This window comes from Hirundo rustica, chromosome 2 (genome assembly GCF_015227805.2).
Source record: "Hirundo rustica isolate bHirRus1 chromosome 2, bHirRus1.pri.v3, whole genome shotgun sequence".
Lineage (NCBI taxonomy): Eukaryota > Metazoa > Chordata > Aves > Passeriformes > Hirundinidae > Hirundo > Hirundo rustica.
In genome coordinates, this window is record NC_053451.1 from 24,124,692 (window position 1) to 24,145,960 (window position 21,269).

A 21,269-nucleotide genomic window follows, 5' to 3' on the forward strand; every position below is an offset into this window, starting at 1 on the left:
CTGGAACAGCGACTTTGCAAGGTTTCCCTGGGTCTCTCACAGGTTCTGCCACTCATTTTATGACCATGGGTAAACCACTTCTTCACTCTGTACCTTAACTTCTTACTGCAAAATGGTGCTAACAACACTCACCCATTGCTAAATGACTTGTGATATTAAAATATTCATTGCTGGCAAATCCTTTGAGATCCTCTGAGGTGAAGTTCTGAAGTCATGCAAAATGCTTCTCTAGCAAAACTAACCCCCCAGCTAAAATAATATGTGCATATATACATTACGGAATTTCATCTTATATTTTGTTTCAGTGATGCATTTCAGCTCATCTGTGTAACAGGAACCAACAGAGAGGGCCAAATTTAGAATTCAGTCACAAATAATGGATTCTAAACTTAGAATTATATTAATATCAGCAAGAACAAATCTGGAGTATTTGAAAATTGTGTTCCAGATTGCTGCCTGAGGATTTTTTTTTGAATCTCATGACAGTCACAAGACCAGAGTGAAAAAGACTTTCAAAGTAGAAATTTGCTTTGTGTGCTGCAATGCTACAGGAAATCAAAGATTATGTTCTTTTATGATAATATCTGTTCTTTTGAAAATAACTGCCATAAAATATACCCAAATTTGCAAAAATTCAAACTGCCATGAAATAAATCCAAAGGTGGTAAACAAAGGATGCTCATGGATTTATCCTTTTGCACTACATCTGTTAAAAATAACCAAACCATAACTTTGGGTTTTTTGGTGAGACCAGAAACTAGACTAAACTGCATCCCATACTGACTGCTTTACGCAGCTTATATATGTGTATATATATATATATATTTTTCTCTTTAAAAGGACATGAAGGTCATGACATGAGAGTTTTAATTCAATTTGGGACTGTCACAGGCACACTGCCATCAGTCACTTTTGTGTCTACGTGTTCATTTGTGTGAGTGGGTCATTTTGCTGCAGTGTATCTGTGATGCCAATAACATGTGGGCCAAGTCTAGCCCAAGTTTTAAACCTGGAATTGGGAACTGCATTTTAAGTACACCACAGTTTGTATATGTGTGTGGATGGTAGGTGAGGGGCAGGGGCTCTGTTTAGGGTCAGGTTTGAATCAGCTGCAAAATTCAGAACCAGCAGGTAACTCTGCTCTAGAGCTTGTTCTAGTCCCAGCTTCTGTCTGTTTACACTTACTAAGACAAACTCAGTAATTGAAAGGTAGCAGAATGAGATCCAAGGAACCTTATTCCATATTTCATCTGTTGATTACCTTTTCCCCCATGGTCCCATATCCCTTAAAAATCATTCTGTCTTTTCTCATTTCTGTCCCTTCCAGTTTCAAACCAATTTCTCTTTTTTTTGACTCTGTCTTGTTCTCCTCAGGCTCGGTGGCTAGTTCTCTCCATCTCTCTGAATTACTTGTCATTTCTCACCTGTCATGGATCCTCCGAGCCCTGGCCTTTTGTCTACTTATTAAAGGGGCTGTCATTCTAAAGGGTTTTTTGTTTCCAGCTTTAAAACAAACACATTTTTATTATTTTAACAAAATCTGTCTTCAGCAAAGCCAGTCAATCAACGGGCTTGACAGTAAACCTTTCAATTTAGCTGTGTTTGTGTTTCAAGGCAAGTATGAACACGTAGGTGTCTGAAGAGAGTGCTGAAAGCCAGGTCGTGGCTGGATGTCTGAGAGGAGGACTGGCTTGTTGAGCGGGTGCCTTCCTGAGTTTTGGCCACCATGTGCTTCCTGCACGGCCGTGTCTTTGCGAGAGCCTCCCTCCACCCTCTCCCGTACTTACTGTAAAGGTATAGGCTGGCATTTGTGACTCCCAGCTTGTTGGCAGCCACACAGGTGTAGTTCCCGTAGTGCTCCTCAGTGACATTGGCCACCATCAGCAGAGACTGACTCCCCGTGCTCTTTATCTCCAGACCATTGGCGCTGTTTATCCTGGGGAGACAGGAGAAGAGGCGCATAGTGCAATGGCAGCTGTGTGCTGGGAAGGACATCCCTCCCCAGCACAGAGCAAAGCAAAGCCGTTCAGCCCAGCTGGCAGGTGAGGATACAGGGAGGCAGGGAGGGGATTTGAGAGGAAAGAGACCAAAGAAGGCATGGATGGAAAATAGGAATGTAGTAGGGCAGTGGGATCAAATGCCACTGTTAAGGCACTGGAGAACCGAGGAAACACAAGGAAAAGGGAGGAAGCATTAACCCAGCACCAAGTCACTCTGGAAATTAACACACCATGGGCAGCTGAAGGCTGGTCAATACTTGAACAAAACACTCCTAGTGAAACGCACTGATTCAAAATATGTGCATATGCCGAGTCACCCCTGAACCTGGGCACCCTATTCAGGGCTGGCTACCCTAAAATGTAGGGTAATACACAACCTTCTTAATGCCAGGTAAATGCTCAGGTTGAAGGGACAGATCCTTTTTCTCTTCTCATTTATTCTCATATGCAAGTCTGAGAGGCTCAGGTCGCACAGGTGGGGGAATCCCATACCTCAGCAGCTCCTTTTCCTAGAAGAATGAACCTGGAGCAGCATTACCTAATTGAAAATTTATACTACCTACTTTTTGGTCTTTACCATAGGTTGCTTTACACATGAACATTGTATTGATTGGGTATTGGCCCATAATCGACTTCAAGGCAAGAGCTCCATCCTCTGCACTTCCTTCATCATCTCCAGTGCAGAGAGGAATTTCCTCCTCCAGCCGTGACCACGCTGGCTCTGCCGAGTCTGACGGGACATTGCAACTCAGACGGATTGTAAGGAGCAACTTTTTTGAGAGGAGCTGGGGAGGATGACAGGAACCTCTATTCAATGGACTGAAAAAGAGGGGAGGGAAGAGGCGAGCTGAAGGCCTTACCTGGTATCATCTCTGTACCACTCGAAATCAGGCGTGGGCACTGCGGATGCCTCGCACCGCAGTAAGGCTTGTCGTCCCGTGGCCGCTTCATTGCTCTTGGACTCTGTGATGGTGGGAGGGTCTGCAGGAGGGAGACACGTGGTCAATCCACACAATTCCAGGTGGAACAAAGCAGTGAAACTGTGTCAGGGCTGCCTGCCTCGTGCTAACTGTTTGGGCTGCTGGGGGTCCACAGCAGCTGTTTGCTGTGGCCCTTTTTCCCCTCTGCTCCTCTGCAGAACACTTCTCTTTGGACTCTCCACCGTATACAACATTAGCAGCACTCCTTACACGTGCTTCTGTCAGCACTGCTGAATAAAGTTCTGTCATAAATGCATAGGCATACGCAGGCAAAGTTAAGGTTAATGATGGACTTCTGCAATTTATGAATATTTACCTTCACAGGGGCTTATTGGAGAGAAGAAGATGAGAGAAAGACTTCATCAAGGGTAAAGGAAGACAGCAAAAGTAAAGGAATAAAGAAGGAATTTAACACTAACATGAAAATTATATTCCGTACAAACTCTGCCTAATGCCAAAACTATAACAAGAAAGGACTGAGGCAATATGTATGAAACAGAAATACATTAATGGCTTAAAAGAGAAGAACTTTAGCATAAGCTGTGGGTGCAACTCTGAGAGCCAGTGTTGAGGCACTTCCCTTAGGTGTCCAAGGTTTCAAATCCTGATCAAGCTTTCCTGGACATTGTGCTTTGTGACAAGCTCCAGAAGGGCTTGCTTGTGACTGCTCTCCCTGGAGTTTGCCCTCAGCCCAGCACGGTGCTCCCACCTCTGCTTACTTTGAAGTCTGAGCGTTGTGCCATGGGCAAACTAAACTTGGAAAATATATTGGTGTGCTCTGCTGGAGCTTGGTCTCAGTACTGGCTGGATACCAGGCAGGGTAGGCACCGGCATCTTCAATCCCAGCCCTATGTTCAAAATATTAAGTGACAAGCTTTACATGTTAAAAGGAAGAATTATTTCCACCTGGCTGCTGAGAGGGATCAAGGAATAAGTGCCTTGTCTCTCATCACTAACACTTGCACACCCTGAGATTACAGGGCTGCGACTCAGACACATACTTTGCTGAGACTCACGTTACCATGAAACACACTCTGCCATCTGTATCTCTCCCAGAACTGAAAGGCCAAAAAAAAAAAAAAAAAAAAAAAAAAGACATAAACCAGATTGTGTCAGTCAAAGAAAAAAAAAAAAATCTGTCTGGAGAATGGAGGGGAAGAAATTTGTTTGTGAACACATTAGCCATCTCAATATGATCCCTTCCCTGACCTTAATCGGGATTTTATGCAGGGCTTTAGGGATATTGCAGTGCACCCTCTAACATCATAAATATTAATAAGTTTACATAAATAGGTTCCTACATTCAGAGGCTGTAGGTTCATGTAAATATTTTAATTTGAAAAGGAGGAGGGGTAGTAAAAGCATAGCAAAGGTGATTTTTTAACCATTCTTATTTGACTTTTTTGGTTTGAGTAGTATATCTTCTTGCTGTCTACAACAAGACAAACCTTTCCGTTTCATGAATCTGGTACAAGAGGTGAGCCACAGAATGAAGAGGCACCTTTCCATGCTCCTAGAAAATGATCCCAGCCTGTGTCTGCTTCCCAGCCTGCTGCCAGGGAGCCCAGCCCCTTTCCCTGAGCAGTCCCCATATTCACCACTCTAGGAAGCTGGTGCAGTGCTCCCCCAGGGGCAGGGGCAGGGGCAGGCGGCAGTCCCAAACAAACCAGCCTATTGCACCTAGAAAGCAGCTGCCCTATGTGTAGCCATTCGCTGCCTGGGAAGCCAGGAGTGGGTTCTCTCTGATGCTCCCCTCCCACTCTCCCCAGGCCTCAGTTTCCCCGTCTGTGATGTGCAAGGGCAATTACTTTGGAAGCCTGAAGGTGGTAGTGTGAGACCAAGGCAAAGTGAGATGCTTTCTTCTGCAGTCTGAGCTGCCAGTGCTCCACAGCAGATGACAACGGATGGCCAGGAAGCTCCTGAGGTTGGACAGGAGCCATTTCTCAAACGTGCTGTGGTTTTCACACTTTCTGCTGCTTGTGGTGTTGTTTAACAAAGCAGGATGAGGAAAGATGTATGCAAATACTTAGTTTTCATTCACCTAATGGGACTGATTTTTTCCTGCGTGGTCCTCATAGTCTCCTAGATTTATTTCCCTTTCCTTCAAAGGAAAAAAATCTGTCCTTAAGGAATTTTAAGTTGCTTACATTACAAATTACACCACATATTAACATCACTTTTTCATATTTTCCAACAGTTAAAATGTTTAAGATCTTACTGTGGCATAGTTATTATGTGTTGAAGCTAAATCAAAATCAAACATTCTGACTTTATACAAACAATCTGTTTCAAACACATTAAAGCACCATTAAAATTATGTTTCACAGAAATGTTTAAAACTATTAATTGGTTCTTGTGGAAAGTCTCCAGTTTATAAACTCAGCTGTTTCTGACACTTCTATACTTTCAGTGCAGAAAATCTGCTACTACAGTTCATATTAATGCCAAATTTGGTCCATGAGACAGCTGATATTAGACCACTGCCATCCAAATTCTAAGGGAACTATAAAAAACTGTGGATTTGGAAGATGCTGCAGGGAGCCTATAACCTCGACTTATAAGCAAGACAGAAAAGTTGATCTGTTGTGATGGCCTACACAGGACCAAGGGAAAGAAATGAAGAGCAAGAATGGCATTAGAAGGTGCTATGATCACCTAGAACAAAATTAAGACTGGTATTGCCTGAAACAATTGATGCCATCAGCTCTCTGCCCTAACCTGCTCCCTAACAGTTCTACCCGTGAATCAAGGCATGAATATGCACCCAGAAATATGTCTGTAGCCATCTCCAATTTCAATTTAAGGTAATATTCTGGTTTAAGTCTCAATTTAAACTGAAGAAGAGAGAGAAAGGATATACCTCCCATTCATCCACCCTTGCTGCAAAGTTATTAGCCTCCATGCAAGGAAACAAAGCAGGCACATGGGGATGGCTCACTTTACATCACTTGAGTGCCAAATATAAGCCATACAAGTACGGAGGATGGACATATACATGTGTAGGATTAAAGAGTAACATCAGTTTGAAGTATCTTGTGTTACTGTGAGAGGAGAATGCCAGCAGAGTGAAGTGGACATCTGTCTAAGCACATATGGGATGGGATCCATGCCCCAATCCACAAGTGTGAAATTAAGCCACAGCTCAGTGTGCCTCTTGGTGCTTTTAGGGGATTGCTGTATCCTTTGGCCAAAACCCCTTTCTGTATTGCACTGGTTCACAAAGGGTCTTTTAGACAGAGCTTTAATTACCTGAAACCAGCACAAAAGTTAAGTTTTTGCACCCTGTCATGAACACGTGCCTCTGCCCCGTGTCCCTGGCTGTGATAGCCGTGTAGGCACTGCTGAGATGGCTGGGTGCAGGCAGGCATGTGTTTGCTCTGAGCCAGCTGAGCCTTCCCTTATCTCTCCTTGCTGCCTTGGTGAAGCTTCTCTTCACGCTACTGTTCACCCGAATATCAATGAGTGAAAACAAGGCATTGCCAGTGTTTCAGAGGGGAGAGATGGGGGCAGCTCACAGCTCTTCTTTCTCTCTCTCCCTCTCTGTCTGTCTCTCTGTACCAGACCTCCCCCAGCCTTTTCTTATACATTACCAGATTTAAAGCACACACTGTACCCTGTGGCAAGCGTCTGATTGCAGATAGTTTTCTCAGCGCCCTCCCTTTCAGATTGTATAATCCAAACCCAGAAACGCTCCTCTGCTTCTCCTGAAGTAACCCTCGCCTGTGGGCAAAGCTGTCCCCGTTGCCCTGCCCCAGCTGCGATGTACTCACAGTTCACAGTGACCCGGACTTGCTTGACGTCTGCTGAGGCAACTTCGTTGGCAGCTTTGCACTCGTACTTGCCCGACTGCTCTCGTGTGATCCCCAGGATCTCCAGGTACTCCTCCTCACCTTCAAACTCTCTGCCTGGTAGGACAGAAAAACACAGAGGGTGGTTCTGTTAGGCTTTCAGACTCTGGAAGTTGCTATGGAGGAACAATCACAACATGGAGTCTGCAAACAAGCAACAGTCATGAGCGGTTTAAAAGTTATTTCAGAAGCCGCATCAGCAAGACTCCAGCATTTCATTTAATTATGGAAAACTGAAAATCTGGAAGGCAGCATACAGGTGGTACAATTCATAGCCTCTCAAAGGCTGCTGGGGCTGAGAAGCAAAATCTCCATCAGACTAAGTTCACTGGTGTGCTGGCAGAGTACCACCAGAGGTTAGTCACGCTGTGGGTGATGCGCTGGTTCAGGGCTAGCTGGGTCCTCAGATGTGTTGTCAGCACCCTTTTCTCCCCTGCAAAACTGTGAAAAATGCCTTTCTGTCTCTCAGAGCAACCACCACCCTGAAGTGCCATCGATCAGATCAAGCTACCGTTAAACACAGCCAAACTGAGAGAAACAAACTGTAATTTGATCTGCAGAGACCAATAATCATCACGCATCCCTGAGCTACCGTACATATGAAATGGCACATTTAAACCGTGCTGCCTCACTTAGACACTTTGGAAAACAGTGACTTGAGTGTCAGGCGGGGTTATGGATGGGGGCAGGAATCGGGGGAGGTCTGTGGCCTTGCTTCTAACTCACTGTGTGACCTTGAGTGAGTCACTCCTTTGCTCTCCCTCTGTAAACTGCAGCAAATAGCCCCCTCTCTCCCATCACCCCCTGGTTAGAGCAGGGCAGTGAGGTTAACCCATGTAAAACCCATTAAATTCCTTGCGTGAAAGTTGCCAGGGAAGCATGAAATACAAGGATTGGTATATCTACCCTATTCCTTCAGAAAGCAAAGTAAGGCACCTCCTGGAAAGAATCTGAACCACATTTCCTCCTCTCAGAGGGCTGTAAGCAGTGCTCTGCAGCATTGGAAACTGCAAACCCCAGCTGTATGCCTGTGTCTGTTTAGAGAAATCAGCCCCCTACCCTAAAAGGGTAAAAGACAGATTTGAATCACCCCCTCTCCCCAAAAAACAACAAACAAACAAACAAACAACAACAACAAAAAAAAAATCACAAGAGCTTCCAGTCAGGCTCCTCAGTTTTTTTCAAAAAACTCTCTGCCCCAAAGATATTTTCTGCCTAACAGGTGCCGAGTGCTTCTGAAACCCTGCCCACTTCACAAAAGTGCTTACAGTTTTTCGAGGGAGTTCAAATAGTGCCTGCTGCTCCCCTTGGTTTATGGCACTGCAGGAAAGCAGTGGGTAAGTCTGGTCTCTGGAGCTGAACTTCCCATGGAGCCACCTGCAATAAATCCCACCCCACAAGCACAGACTTGCTGCAGTCTCTTGGCCAGGTCAGCCTGGCCACACACGCTGGTGATGCCAGCTGTGTGCAATTCCCTTCAGCATCGGAGAGGGACTTCAGAAACCTCAAAATCTGCTCAGAACTCTGTCCCTTACATAATTATTTTTGTCTTTTTTATTTTTCCTTTTCGCAGGCGATTTTCAGAATCATTCTAGGGGAAAACCACCTCCTGTCACGGAGACTCAGCATGAAAACAGCAGTGTACCTATTAAACTCATGTAAAGACAAGGGCTCCCCCTCTCTTTCAGCAGGGCTAATCAGCAGTCCCTTTTTCCAGCTCCTACCAGATGTTCAGGTAGTGCAAATCTCGTTGCTACGTCTAAAATTCACAGCTGCTTTCGTTTTTGCTTCTCCTAACAGTCTGCTGCAGGACCTTCCTGCATGGCCACAGGGTTTTGCACAAGGGAAGGAGGAAAAGCTGGCTCCGGCTGCCAGGACACGGCTCCCAGTCCTCTGCTCTGCACTGGGGCTGATGCTGTAGAGAGTCGGTGGAGAAGAAAGCAGGGTGGGGTTTTCACAGGTGTTTTTGATTGCTGGAACTCATGAATATGTTGGGGTATCCTAATCCCTGTAGGACCAGAGCTGGGTGAGTCACAGCACTGCGGGAAGGGACTTCAGTCACCATCCAAGCCGTTCCCCTACCTCAAGGCAGGACACACGAGTCACGTCAGGGACACAGCCATCCTCTGCCCTCCAGCGGCTGAGATTCTGCAGCCACTCCTGACAATTTGTTCCTGTGCTTTGCTGTCCTCACCACTGGAGCAGTTTCCTGAAGTTTGACCTGAGTCTCCCTTGCTGCAATTTAAAGCTATTACTTTTGTCTTAGCCACTACAGACAAAAAGAACAAATCATTCCCTCCTTCCCTGCAACAGCCTTTTATCAACTTTTAAATCACTTATGTTCCTCCTTCAGTTGTCTTTTTTTTTTTTTTTTTTTTGGCTGAACATTGCCAGGGTCTTTCAACCTTCCTCTGTAGGTGAGGTGTTTTAAGGCTCTTGATCATTCTTGTTCTTTGCTTTTAGACCTCTCTGACAAGTTCACATTTTTCTGGATGTGTGATACCCCAAACCGAATACAGCATTTCAGACGAGGTGTTACCGTGGCTGAACACGGATGAAGGATTGCATTGCAACTACTGCACCGTGCTGCTGTCTGTAGAGGCAGCACATTGTTTCTGGTTTTGCTACAGCAAGGATAATTTCTGGTTGGGAACTCTCTTAATTCCTAGATTTTCTTATGGCATATTGCTCATATTGCTACCTGCTAATAAAGCACTTTAAAAATCTCACCCCCAAACTGAGCTGACAACCAACACTCTCCTCCTTTCACAGCAGCACTCCTAGTTGGTAGGTCAGTCAGTTTATTGGAAGTTAATCAGACATCATGGAAAGACTTGCAAAGAAAAGGTTAAAACATAATTTGCCTCTGTTTTTCAACTCATTCACTCTGCAATTTTGCCTTGTTTATTCACAGGGTTCATTCCAAGTGGGACTTGCTTCTCCCGCAATTTGCCCTTGTCACAAGACTGTCACCATAATGAAAACAGGGTTGAGGGTGACTTAACCAGCTCTAATGGAGTGGCACACTCATTACGGGTGCTGTTAAGTCTGTCTGTTAGAGAACCACATCAGTGGAGCTCCAAAGTAACCTACAAGGGTAGATACTTTCCCAAGGGAAGAAGTTTTTGAGCTCCTCCCCTGCACACACACATGCACTTGAAGCGTACTGTGTACCATGTCTGGCAGGAGAGCTTTCACTGCTACACAGAAACCCTGCCAAGACATGATGAGCTGCTGGCTTGCCCAGTGGAGTGCCCTGGAAGTAAGTGAAAGGCAGGACTTCTGTTCTAAAGGTCATGTCAAAGACATCAATAACCCCATTCAGCTCCTCATTCCCCTGCTCTAGGACAAACATATAAGCATAACACTTCAGGGAAAGTTTCTGTGACAGACTCTTACTGAATAAGTGGCAGCACTGTTCTGGTCTCTGCACTGGTGACCCTGAGCATCAACATTTTGCTGCGAGAACTGAGCTACTCTCACTTTCAAGACAGACCCTTTTGCATGCTGCCTCGTCCCCTCTAAGAGCACATTAACCATTTCTAACAAAAAGGATTTTTATAAAATTGAGGTGGTGTAGTACAGATCAGGGAGAGGAAAGATGTATCACAGTGTGTTAGAGAAATGTCAGGTTGTGATATCTTGCAGAGAGCTGTAGAGATGTTTTCACTAATTCACTCTGGCAGCCAGATTAGGTGAGTCATATTAACTCTAACCTCTAAGGCAAACAGGGGGTTAGGGGAGCAGGAACAGAGCTTTATACATCAAGTGAATTTACAAATGTTTCTGCACAGGAGCCAGCTTTGGTAGGGAACTGATGGTTGTCACTATGCAGTTTATCAAAGCGGGAAGGGACAAGGCTTGGACAATGCTCTTTGGTACCAATAACAATGACCATATTCTATTAGGTGAAAGAGGGACTGCCAGCTCCTGGCAAGCGAGCCACTCCATTCCCATTAAGAGAAGACATTTGCCTTGAGCAGATTATCAAGGAATGAAATTCGGACCATACTGCCGAAGCTTCCTTGCTGACAAGGGTTGTCTCCTGGCTGTTCTGCCTCGTTCAGTACAGCCCTTTCCCAGTGAGGGTCCTTTCAGGTTTCCCTAGGTGGACAACTTCTCACTCAGCGCAGCTCTTCTCATCCCAAACCATCCCCTTGCACGACTTCAGGCAACCTGCTTCCCTGCAGGTTTTTTGTCTTTCACATGTTCATAGTTAGCTTGGTTTGTTGCTACAGCCCCACTAAACACCATCTTGCCAAGCTGTAGCTCCTTAACTCTGTCCCAGTAATTCAGAAAGAGGAGCTTTCTGCTCTGGAGGCTGGAGATAGAGAGAGCACGAGCCCAGGAGGCTTGACAATCAAACCAAGAGGGAACGACCCCGAGCAGCGCGAGCCAGGCGGCTGCTGCTGCTCGGAGCTGGCAGAGCCTTTTTTTGCAGAGGGATCTGCGGCAGCAGCTTTGATGTGTGCAGGAGGAAGGCTTTGAAGGCCTGCTTGCCTCAGCCACATTTCCTATCCCCTGGCTTCCTAATTGGACCCAGTAAATAATGAAGCTGAACAGCAAATCTGCTTGGCTATGCTGGCCTGCTGGCAAGCAGCCCTCCTTTCCCCTTATCCTCTGGAAATAGCCTTGTACAACCTCATTGGCTCTGCATATTGTCCTTGTTGGTGTGCGCACCTGCCTGTGCTCTCATATAGATATGATATATATCTATATATATATGCTATATTCTGTATTTTATATACTATGTATTTTACTTGTTTTCATATCTATAAATCCACCTGTGTGTGCAGAAACACAGACTGACATGTCCCCCAAGCATTTATGGGCCCTTCTCACCGCCCCCTAAACGGCCCCTTGCACTGCCACACACCGTCGCTCTTCCCTCGAAGGCTAAATGCTTCCTTTCCACAAATGACACACACCCAGACAAAACCCCACTTGTACTGTGTGCAGACAGTTCTTTCAGGTAGTCTGGGCCAGCGGTGCATTCAGTCACATACTCTGCCAGAGAGGCCCTTCCCTTCATGCCCTAGTTTCTTACATCTCCAGAGGAGAAGCTGATCTCCAGAGGTGGCAGCCACATTTTGTTTCATTTCCTCTCCTGTCCATGCATCCAACACTGTGTGTCTTCTTGTGCAGAGATTACTTCAGTTCCCCTTTTTTTTTTTTTTTTTTTTTAACACTGGTGTGGTCCTAAATTAAACTGAAATTCAAATCTGCTGAAAGTATCTGTTTGTAATTTGGCATGTGTAGAAAGAGATCAGCCACCCTGCTCCTATGTTTGTTTTCCCTCCAAGCATCTTTGTAGTTGTTAAGAGAGGGGAGCAGAATGGGTTTTGCATCTTTGTTGGGCCTAAAACAAGATGCAAGGAGATAAAAAAGATTGGAAATCAATGGATGCCATTTGAAGTTTTTTGTGTGTAGCAACTTCTATTGCTGAACTGCAGGTTTTGTTGTCTCTGCACTCTCCGTTTACTGTTTGAGATTTTGCTCACCTAACTTTCCTTCTTCCCTCTGCACCTTCTATTCCCTAGGAACAGGCTTTTGAAAGACAAAAATAGCTAAGGGAGGCTTTGACATGATTTTTTTGTTTTACCTCCAGCTGAGTGTTTTCTTTTTTTTAAATTCAAAACTTTGAAGTTTTCGTTTATCAGTCCTGTCTCCTCAGCCATCACAGATTGCAATGAGCTTGGCATTTATTCCCATCCCTTAGTGGAAGTGGCTTGTTTTTAGCAAAGAGATCAGTAGAGAGAAGCAGATGGTGGATAAGCAAAGGGACAGCTAGTGCTACAATGCTACAGTGAGGAAGGCAGGGAGAAAACCTAGAGTAACATGGGAAGTGGTGAAATGGGGAAAGCTTGGGAGAAGACAAAAATAGACGGAGAAAAAACAGAGGGAGAATGAAGAGAGGGAGAGTGTCTGGGAGAGAGAAATGCAAAAAAAAAAAAAAAGTGAGATTCTTCAGTGACTGAGTAAAAGAGAAAATGGTATTCAGCTACTGACAAAGAGAAACACACTGAGACAGAGCGAGTGAGAAAGACGGGAGGTGAGACAGTGGCAGACAGAGAGATATACAGCTGGGAGAGAAGCACAGACATCCCTTGTGTAAAGGGAGCCATGAAATAACAACTGCCAGAGGGACAGGAACAGAGGGGTCACATGTAGTAAGGCAGTAATTACTCTGTTTAAGCAGCAAGGCACAGCAGGGTATTTATTGTTTAAGCTGGCCTCATGCCTCCCATGCCCTCAGGTCTGTAGCTATTACACATAAACCAAAAAACTAGAGCAGTGCCAGGGAGGGCTCTGGCCTGGCTCTGACTTCGTGAATGAGAATGAGTCAGACAGGGAGGAAACACTCTGGCATGGTTTCCCCTGGCATTAACAGGACTGTGCTCATCAGCAATCATACTTGCACCTTGCGTGCAAAACTGCCTGCCCTGCCTCCCGAGCCATGGACAGCACCCAAGGAGCTCCCTGGCTGGAGGAACACGAGCACCCGCTGGCATGACCGGGGTTAAGAGAGCCCGTGATTTTCATGGGCTCTTTCTTCTCAAACTCCACGCATCCAGCATGCAAAGAAAAACCCTCCAGGCTGAGAGCAGCTTCCCCAGACTGAACAATATCTCTGTGCTCTCTCTCAGGACAGCACTGACCAAACCACTTGAGATGACTCGCCCATTGCTGACGGCTCTGCCGGGAGCTGGAAGCCAAGAGCTGACAGCTCAGATGCAGTTTGCATCCTAGCTGTGGGTGCATATCAGTGGGACCCTTCTGCCTGAGGCAGCCTCAGCAGATCAGATGTATCTATGAATTTCTAACCCCTCTTTTCTATAAATGACCACTAAGGGTCATCACACTCTCTCACACAGAGCCCTGAGTCTGGGCACGGAGCAGGTGTGCAATATACTACTTCATCTCAGCAGCTGATTACATTTTCCATTCAAAATCCACATGTGAACACCAGAAAGAAAGGGAACCATCCCCTGAAAAAAAAATCCAGACCCACTTTGGGTCATAGCCTTTTGTTTGACCAGTGGTTTTCTCCTTCTTTTTCCTGAGCCAGAAGATGAAACTAGTGTTCTGCCTCAGCTTGAGATACAATTTAATTCAGATGATTTCACATTGAAGAAGATCACTTTTTTTCCAAAGTTGCTTACTGAATTTAGCCCAAATTTTTTAACACTTTTTTTAATGAACATAAACAGCGGTTTTTTTGATAGATTAATTACTCTTGAACAGAACTTGGCTGTGAAGCCAATGTATAAAGTAAATTATGAACCATGAGGTAAATTAAGTCATGTAATGTCACAACTACAATATTATACTCCCTAAGTGTCGCATACTGCAATGCAAGTTGTCATGACTATGCTACCAAACACCAAGCCCTAATTTTACTGCCAAGAAAATGACATAGAAACATGAACAAACCAATAGTTGCACCGTTTCTGCACCACAAAATTTTTTGCCTGCTGCCTTTTGAAGGGTACAACATGAGGTAGGAGTCATCCTCAGCCAGATGAATCAATGAGATGTCACCACATTTTTGAGAGCCTTAGGAAGGCAGGAGTTGGTAACTCATGAGGGCTGTGAGGACAGTGCTGGAGCAGTCAATAGAATGGAGGCTGAAAACTTAGAAGGTCAGACAAAGAATTGCAGCTGAGGCGCAGCAGTTGTTCAATGCGCACGTTGGATGGCAGCACACCAATCTTGGTCCCAGCTGTGTGGTCAGCACTGCGGGGCTTGTGCCCTCTTCCTCCACCACCCACAAGAAGAGGATGGGCCAGCACTTGCCCCTGGCACGAGGAACATCAGGGTGTCTTTGCTGGGGTGTGGGTGTATGATCAATTGGTCTTTGCTTCCCACTGTGCTAAGCACAAGATGGTAATGCAAGCCATGCTGACTCAGGGGACTGAGTTTCTTGCATGCCATGAAAGGTATAAAATAAAACAGCAAGCAGTCAGCTGTTACAGTGTCTAGTGACTCTGTCAGATGGTTTCCTTTCATTTGGCCTCACGTACTCCTTTTCCTACAAGTTTCTTATTTTGGACAATGCACTTGTCCTACATTGTTGTACAGTTTGAAGGCAAGTTTCTCCTCACAAACACAAGACCAAAGAAAGGACTGACAGCCACAAGTCCCTTCTGGAGCAAGAAGCCAGACTGAATTGTATAATTTCTCTCCTGACAGTGAAGAGCAATGATGGACTGCAATGCAGTCCCTAGTTTAATTCCACAAATCATTATGTCAGCCCCAGACTATAGGGAAACCTCATCCGATGGCACACGCTAGTACCAACTGTGCCAGTCTCTCAGTCTAGGAACTACAGGGGTTGGTCTGTGTTTGGTGGCATCTTTAAAAGTCCTTGTTATGTTCTTTACAAAGTCTCTTGTGTCTTATGTAGCACAAGACATGCTCAATATACTACTGTGCAAGAATCAAGTGGCTCACTTTTGTAGGCATCCATCAGAATGTTTCCCTGTTTTTAAATATAAGGTGTTTGTTCCCTTCTGTCCTATGCCCACTTGTACTTCTTGGGATGAGAGGGTAAGGAGGAACGCAGAACTTCAAGGTAACTTAAATTTTTTTTAAAAATGTGACGAGCCCCTCCTCCTCAATGATTCAACTTAGCCCATGGAATTCAATTCTTACATGTCTGAAACCTGGAAGAAGTCTTGAGTAATTGGCACAAATTTACTTGAAATGGGAAAGAGCATTAACTCCAAGGATTAGGCATTGCTGTGGCTCTTTCTCTGTAAGCTGGTGCCAAACATTTCGTAATAACACGGCCCCCGAATCTCCTATACTTTTGCAAGATGGCAATTCCTGTAGCTCATCCCTGTTTTCGGTGAGGCTACTCTGAGCACCAACTTCACAAACAAAACCTAAAGACCAGGATTTCTGTATCAGCCTGGATCTAGCCACTGAGCTTTTAAACTGCTGTAGTTTTCAACTGAGGAAATGAGGTCAAAGAGTTAAGCCACCCTTTAGCAAGATTTACCCTTTCAAAAACATGCCAGAGTGTTGTGATGCCTGGCGCCAATGTTTGTATAGGTGGATTAGCTTCTTGAAAAATCGTTTTGTTTGCTTTTCTGTTGACCCCTCTCCTTGCCGAAATGTTTCTCAATTAGATCCAGCATAGTAATTTCCTGCCACCATCCCCCATATCTGCTCCTGGTGGAAGAAAAGGGAATACTTTGTGGGGGACCACAACAAGGAATCAGGAGATCCGACTACCTAGCTGAATTCAGGATTCAGAGAATCACAGAGGTTTGAGGCAGGGTGGGGTGTGCTGGGAAGAGTTTGTTTGGGCTCACACGCTGCAGAGACTTCTGATCAATTGGGCTGGCTCCTGTGATATTATTATCTGAAGTGTCTGCTGTTGATTCATAGTGATAGCAGTCCAGATAAATTATTGCTTCAGTCCAGGATATTTAATTCTTATGCGTTTAGCCACTCCCTTGCTTTCCAAAGAATAAAGAGTCTCTCTCTCTCAAACTTGCAAGGCAGTGGCTGAAAAGGAAGGCATTTGCTCTGTGCCCAATATTGCATCTTGCACAGTCCTACAGGGAAGGCAAGCAGAAAGGAAATACAGACCCTGATTTTGAGGTCTCGTAGCTCTTGATGCAGCTACTCCCATTGCTAGTGCAGCTTTTGGCCATCAGCACATTTGAAAATCCTGACTGTGAAGCAGGATTTCTCTCCCAGGAATATGGGAAAAAGAAGGGGGTCACCAGAAAGGGAGAAAGCAGAAAACTGTAAATAGAAGAAACAGTATCAAAACAACTCTGTTCTGACTTCTTACAGCTTACCCTCTAAGTTTAGGAAGGGGTCTGAATACAAACCTAAAAGATATTTCATTGCCTTCATACCAGCTCCCTAATACTTGTTCTGATGACTGCATAAAATTTCCAACAACTGTAACAGTGCTGGCATGAGAAGCCCATGGCCAATCATGTCAATCAAAATGTGTCTCACTGGGCTTTGCCCCTCTGAATCCCCCTATTACCATCATGGGCAGGAATCCATTTATTTCTTCTTCTCTTGACTCCCCAAACACATTTGATTCCTGTGGGGAGAGGAATCATACGTGATGATCTTGCTTCAACAAGTGCCCGGTCAGCCAAAAGACCCAAGAAAGCATGAAAAAACATCCGTTGTATCTTGAGGTCTCTTTGGCTCCTTTCTGCCAGGCTCCTGGAGAGGCAGGAGTCTCATTAGAGTGCCTTTGCAACTGCACACCTGTGAGACTTTCACTGGAACTGAAACAGCAGTTGCTCTAATTAAACAGCACAGAGCAGGCCACCTTAATCACTGGCATGATTTCATCTTCCTTGAGGGGAAGAGGCATCAAAACTGATAAGAGAGAGGGAAGAAGGTGAAATGTACTGAATCCCTGGTTCCTCAGTTTAAAGCACGAAGGGATGTCTCTCATCTCTGTAAAGATTAATGTGAGCTTCTGATGGCATGTTTTATTAAATGGTTATATAATAATTGATATTTGAAAGCAGAGTTTCCAAGAGCCACTAAATGCTTTAAGAGGACAAGACCCATTGGCTTTCAATGGCATTTGTGCCTGTAAGTCGCTCAGGTGCTTTGGAAAACTTCACCTCTACCCTTTTATTCAAATCAGTACCTCATTTACTCCATCAGTGTGACCTTGCCAGTCTGTGTGGCAGAAACCAGGGGCAGGGGTGAAAACCATAAGCCCTCTAAGGAGAAGGTCTATGTTTCCTCAACCTTGGGTGGAAGGAGGAGGTGCCAGCAGCACACAGCCTGAGCGAGAAATCCATCAGCTGAGGAGCAAGTACTCAGACACCAAGGACACCTAGGAAATAACAGCATGATAATTCCTGTCCTGACTCTCCCCAAGCCTGTAATGGGGAGGCACATCTGTCCCTGAGACAAGGCACACAGGCAGGCCAGGTAGAAATGCTGCTGGCAAGCTAGAGGGCCAGTGGGCCAAAGCTTAATAGGAAAACAGCAGTGATTTGTCTCCACCACTATTTATGTTTCAAGCACATGACAGGTTGTCAGTGGAAGTGAGTGCTGCTAAATTTACTGCTTCTCAAATCCCTGCCACAGTTGCATACTTGACAAGTCACTTCATTTGAAAGGCTAGGTGTTGGGCTGGACTTTCCTCCCCTGTGCTGTCCTTCAATGGAAACCACAAACAGCTTTCTTTACACCACACATTGATCCCCCTGGGGGCTATGATACCAGGATGTGAGTTTAGAGAAGAGGGACACTCCCAGCATACTCATTTTTAACCCTGATACATTTTGGTCTTGTTTCTGGGCTGCTTGACTGCAGATGTGTGTCTGACAGGACACACATGACTGAACTGAACAAGTAACAGCTTGGTTACAGCACGGGGCATTCCGAGACAGAGAACACGAGAGCCTGGTGAGCATGAGCGAGTACCAGCTGGATGTGTGGGCAGGAGCTGCTGAGCATCGTAAAGAAAGCTGTGCCAAAGACTGGGCATGCAAGAGGAAATGCAGGTGGGTGAAAGGGTGCCTGGGGATTAGACTGCATATATGTGTGCATGTGTAGGGCTGGTGGAAAAAACACATGTAATAATGGGTGTGGGAGCAGAAGTACAAGCATTTGGGTGAGGATGTGCTGGCAGGAAGGCTGACAGGCAGGGGAGAGGGTGAGAGGATGAGCATAGGGTGTGTCCGTGGTCCTGCATGAGGAGGACTGAAGTATGGAGTATCATTTGCCTCCCAAGTGTTGCATGGTGCCTGCATCCATGCAGCCTCATGCACATCTGCGACACAACGCACTTGGCAGGTGGGAGAAGACCCCTCATTAATGGCTGAAAATTTGTAACACCTGGTTTCAAACTCTCCTGGAAAGCAGAAGAGGAGTGAGGCTGCCATTTGATGATGAGGGCCATAAGAAGCCCAAACCTTCCCTTTTTTCTCCCTAACTTGTCCTCACTGCACTATAGAATCCTTGCTGAAGGGCTCTGGTCTTAGTTGCATAGAAGCTTCTTGCTGCTTGATGCAGCTCTGCTTCTGGACAGCACCACACCTTCTCAAATGTTCTGACTCCTTTTGGCTGCAGGTATCAAGACAAAGCTGTCAGGAATATGGTGTTATGAAAGACACCCAAATGGGACAGGGCACATCCTCCTACCCCAACCACTCACTTCATTTCTTCTACATGCAATGGAGCCCCCTGCTTTCTCCCACACATATCTTGCTATCACGCACAAGGTCCTTTCATTTGGTTCCCTCATGTGCACTCAGTAAATTACACATGTGCATGGACACATATCTGTGGGCCTGACATTTCTAAGTCTGAAGAGATTTTAGCCTGCTAGCAGTGCTAACTGTTTTCCAAGGGGAAAGTTCTTGAGAAAGCCTCTTCTCAAAACAATCTTGGCAAAACAACTATTCTTTCTCAAAACAATCTTTCTCCAGGTGGTGTTTTGCTGTTTCTCTTGTTTCACCAGTGGGATTAGAGAGGTGTCGTTCCCATTAGCCAGTCATGTTGGGTCTGTATCAGAACACCTTATAAAAGGTGGCAAGAATTAGATAATAAAGCTTTTCTATACTCTTTGCCTTCTGAAATACTTGGAGTCCTTCGTCTTTCTTTCGTGTCCTACAGCGACACACGTCCTGCAGAGAGAAGTAGGACACATCCTCTTTTTTCCTGTCACAGAAGTGCAGGACCATTGCTATTCTCCACCAGACCTTTAGGAATCTGCTCCGCTTCCTTTTCCAGTGGTGTAGGCCAGAGGCACTTGTTCTGCAATTGTGCCTCACTGTTTATATGATTAAATGCAGCATCTGCAGCTATATTAGCTGGGCTATTAGTGACAAGTACTATCAATCCTCATACTTCAGTGAACAAACTGATCACCAGCTAGGGACAGAAATCTCCCCTTGTCTCTCATCACCATCACATACAAACTGCTTTATGTGGGTTTCAGGGGGAGGGAAACAAAGAGAGGTGGAGTTAGAGGCTGACAGATAGTTTGGGGTATCTTCTATTCTTTCTTTGGTTCTCTGCTTTCCAAAGAATGCAACAGACATTTTTTTATGGGTGGCTTCTCCAAGGCTGCTCCAAGTTTTACTGAGGGTGGGGGAAAACCACAACAATTGTGCCCTCCCACCTGGCCTCCAAGGACTGAGAATTCATCCACAGTAATCATCTATGCGTCTTGGGTTGAGGCCCTCTGACACTTTTACTGGATAATAGCATTTCTTAATAACCAGCATTTCAATCAAATTCCTTTCTATCACCTCTGCAGCACCAATACTCTGTCTGAGTACTCTGTATAGGTTAGGATTTAGTAGGGAAAAAAATCCTGCAACTTTGACCAAAAGCTATAGAATTAATATTAAAAACCAGGTTTTCAAATGCCCTCTCTTTAAACACTAATTTCTCAACTGCTCTCGAAACTGCTGTCCTTGTATTTTTAAGTCCAGCATTCCAAAAGGGATGCTGGGTTTGATTAGAACAACTTCCTGGCTTGTAGGTTATGTCAATATCCTGGTGGGTGGGATTTTATGCCACTAATCTCAGCAGTCTGCAATCTGCAGATGCAGAACAGTTGAAGGAGGGGAGGAATGTTAACTATATTAAAATGGCAAATTCACCTGCAGACCGTATTTTCTCACTACTTCAGGAGCAGAAGGTCTTAAGATAATTTTCAGGCAGTATGAGCTTGCTTATACAGGGGGACACAAGGTAGGAGAGGGGGAAATAGAGAAGAAAGGAGAACAGGGGAAGAACTGTCAAGACAACAAATAATTTAAAAAGTAGCATAGAGAAGATAGTTTGTGAGACCCAAGTCTTCAGGAGAAGGACCAAAAAGGAAATAAATAAAGAGACAGAGAGCATGAAATAGAGATCAAAGTTTGATTGAAAAGAAGTGAGGGGATGCAGAGGGCTAGGGCAAACAAGCAGAGCTCTGAGCAAGGTGAATTGCCATGGGAATTGCCATGGGAAAGCAGTGGGGAATGCAGTTAGTGTTGGCTGGGAATACAACATACAAGGGGTAACTGAGGCCAGAGTCTTCCAGATGTATTACTGTCCTATTGATCTGTGGGAAACAATTTCACTGCTCACAGGCAGTTCATGGCTGTTGGCAGTGTCACTGAGGCCCTTGGACACTTATGTGCTGTGTATACATGCAGGGAAATACAAGGAGAAAAAGGTAAGTTCCCACGACCTTTGGTAGTGAGGGCTTGGGATGGAGTGGGAATGTTTGGTGCTGGCTCCCCCTCTTTACTTTCTGCCTGCTTCATCTCATTGAAAGCAGATAAAATACAACACATGAACAGCCATCCCATTTCTAGACAAACAAGTGCTCTTATTGCTACCTTCTCAAATACAGAGAGCTCCTCTGAAAAGTCTGCAATTCACAGACCAAAAAGACAAAGAAATGACAGTTGTCCCCGGTCATTCCAGCACTGCAGGCA

The 21,269-nt window shown here is 45.2% G+C and overlaps 1 protein-coding gene across 6 annotated transcripts in view; it reads right to left on the reverse strand.

The window, feature by feature from the left end:
• The window catches only part of LSAMP (limbic system associated membrane protein), a 987,281-nt gene that overhangs the window by 23,076 nt on the left and 942,936 nt on the right, over window positions 1–21,269 (reverse strand). For all 6 annotated transcript variants that reach the window (XM_058419186.1, XM_058419185.1, XM_040054569.2 and 3 more), the window contains 3 exons: window positions 6,751–6,885; window positions 2,861–2,981; window positions 1,788–1,936 (listed from right to left, as the gene is read on the reverse strand). In XM_058419186.1, the coding sequence (XP_058275169.1) occupies window positions 1,788–1,936; window positions 2,861–2,981; window positions 6,751–6,885 (405 nt within the window). The remainder of the gene's footprint in view (window positions 1–1,787; window positions 1,937–2,860; window positions 2,982–6,750; window positions 6,886–21,269) is intronic.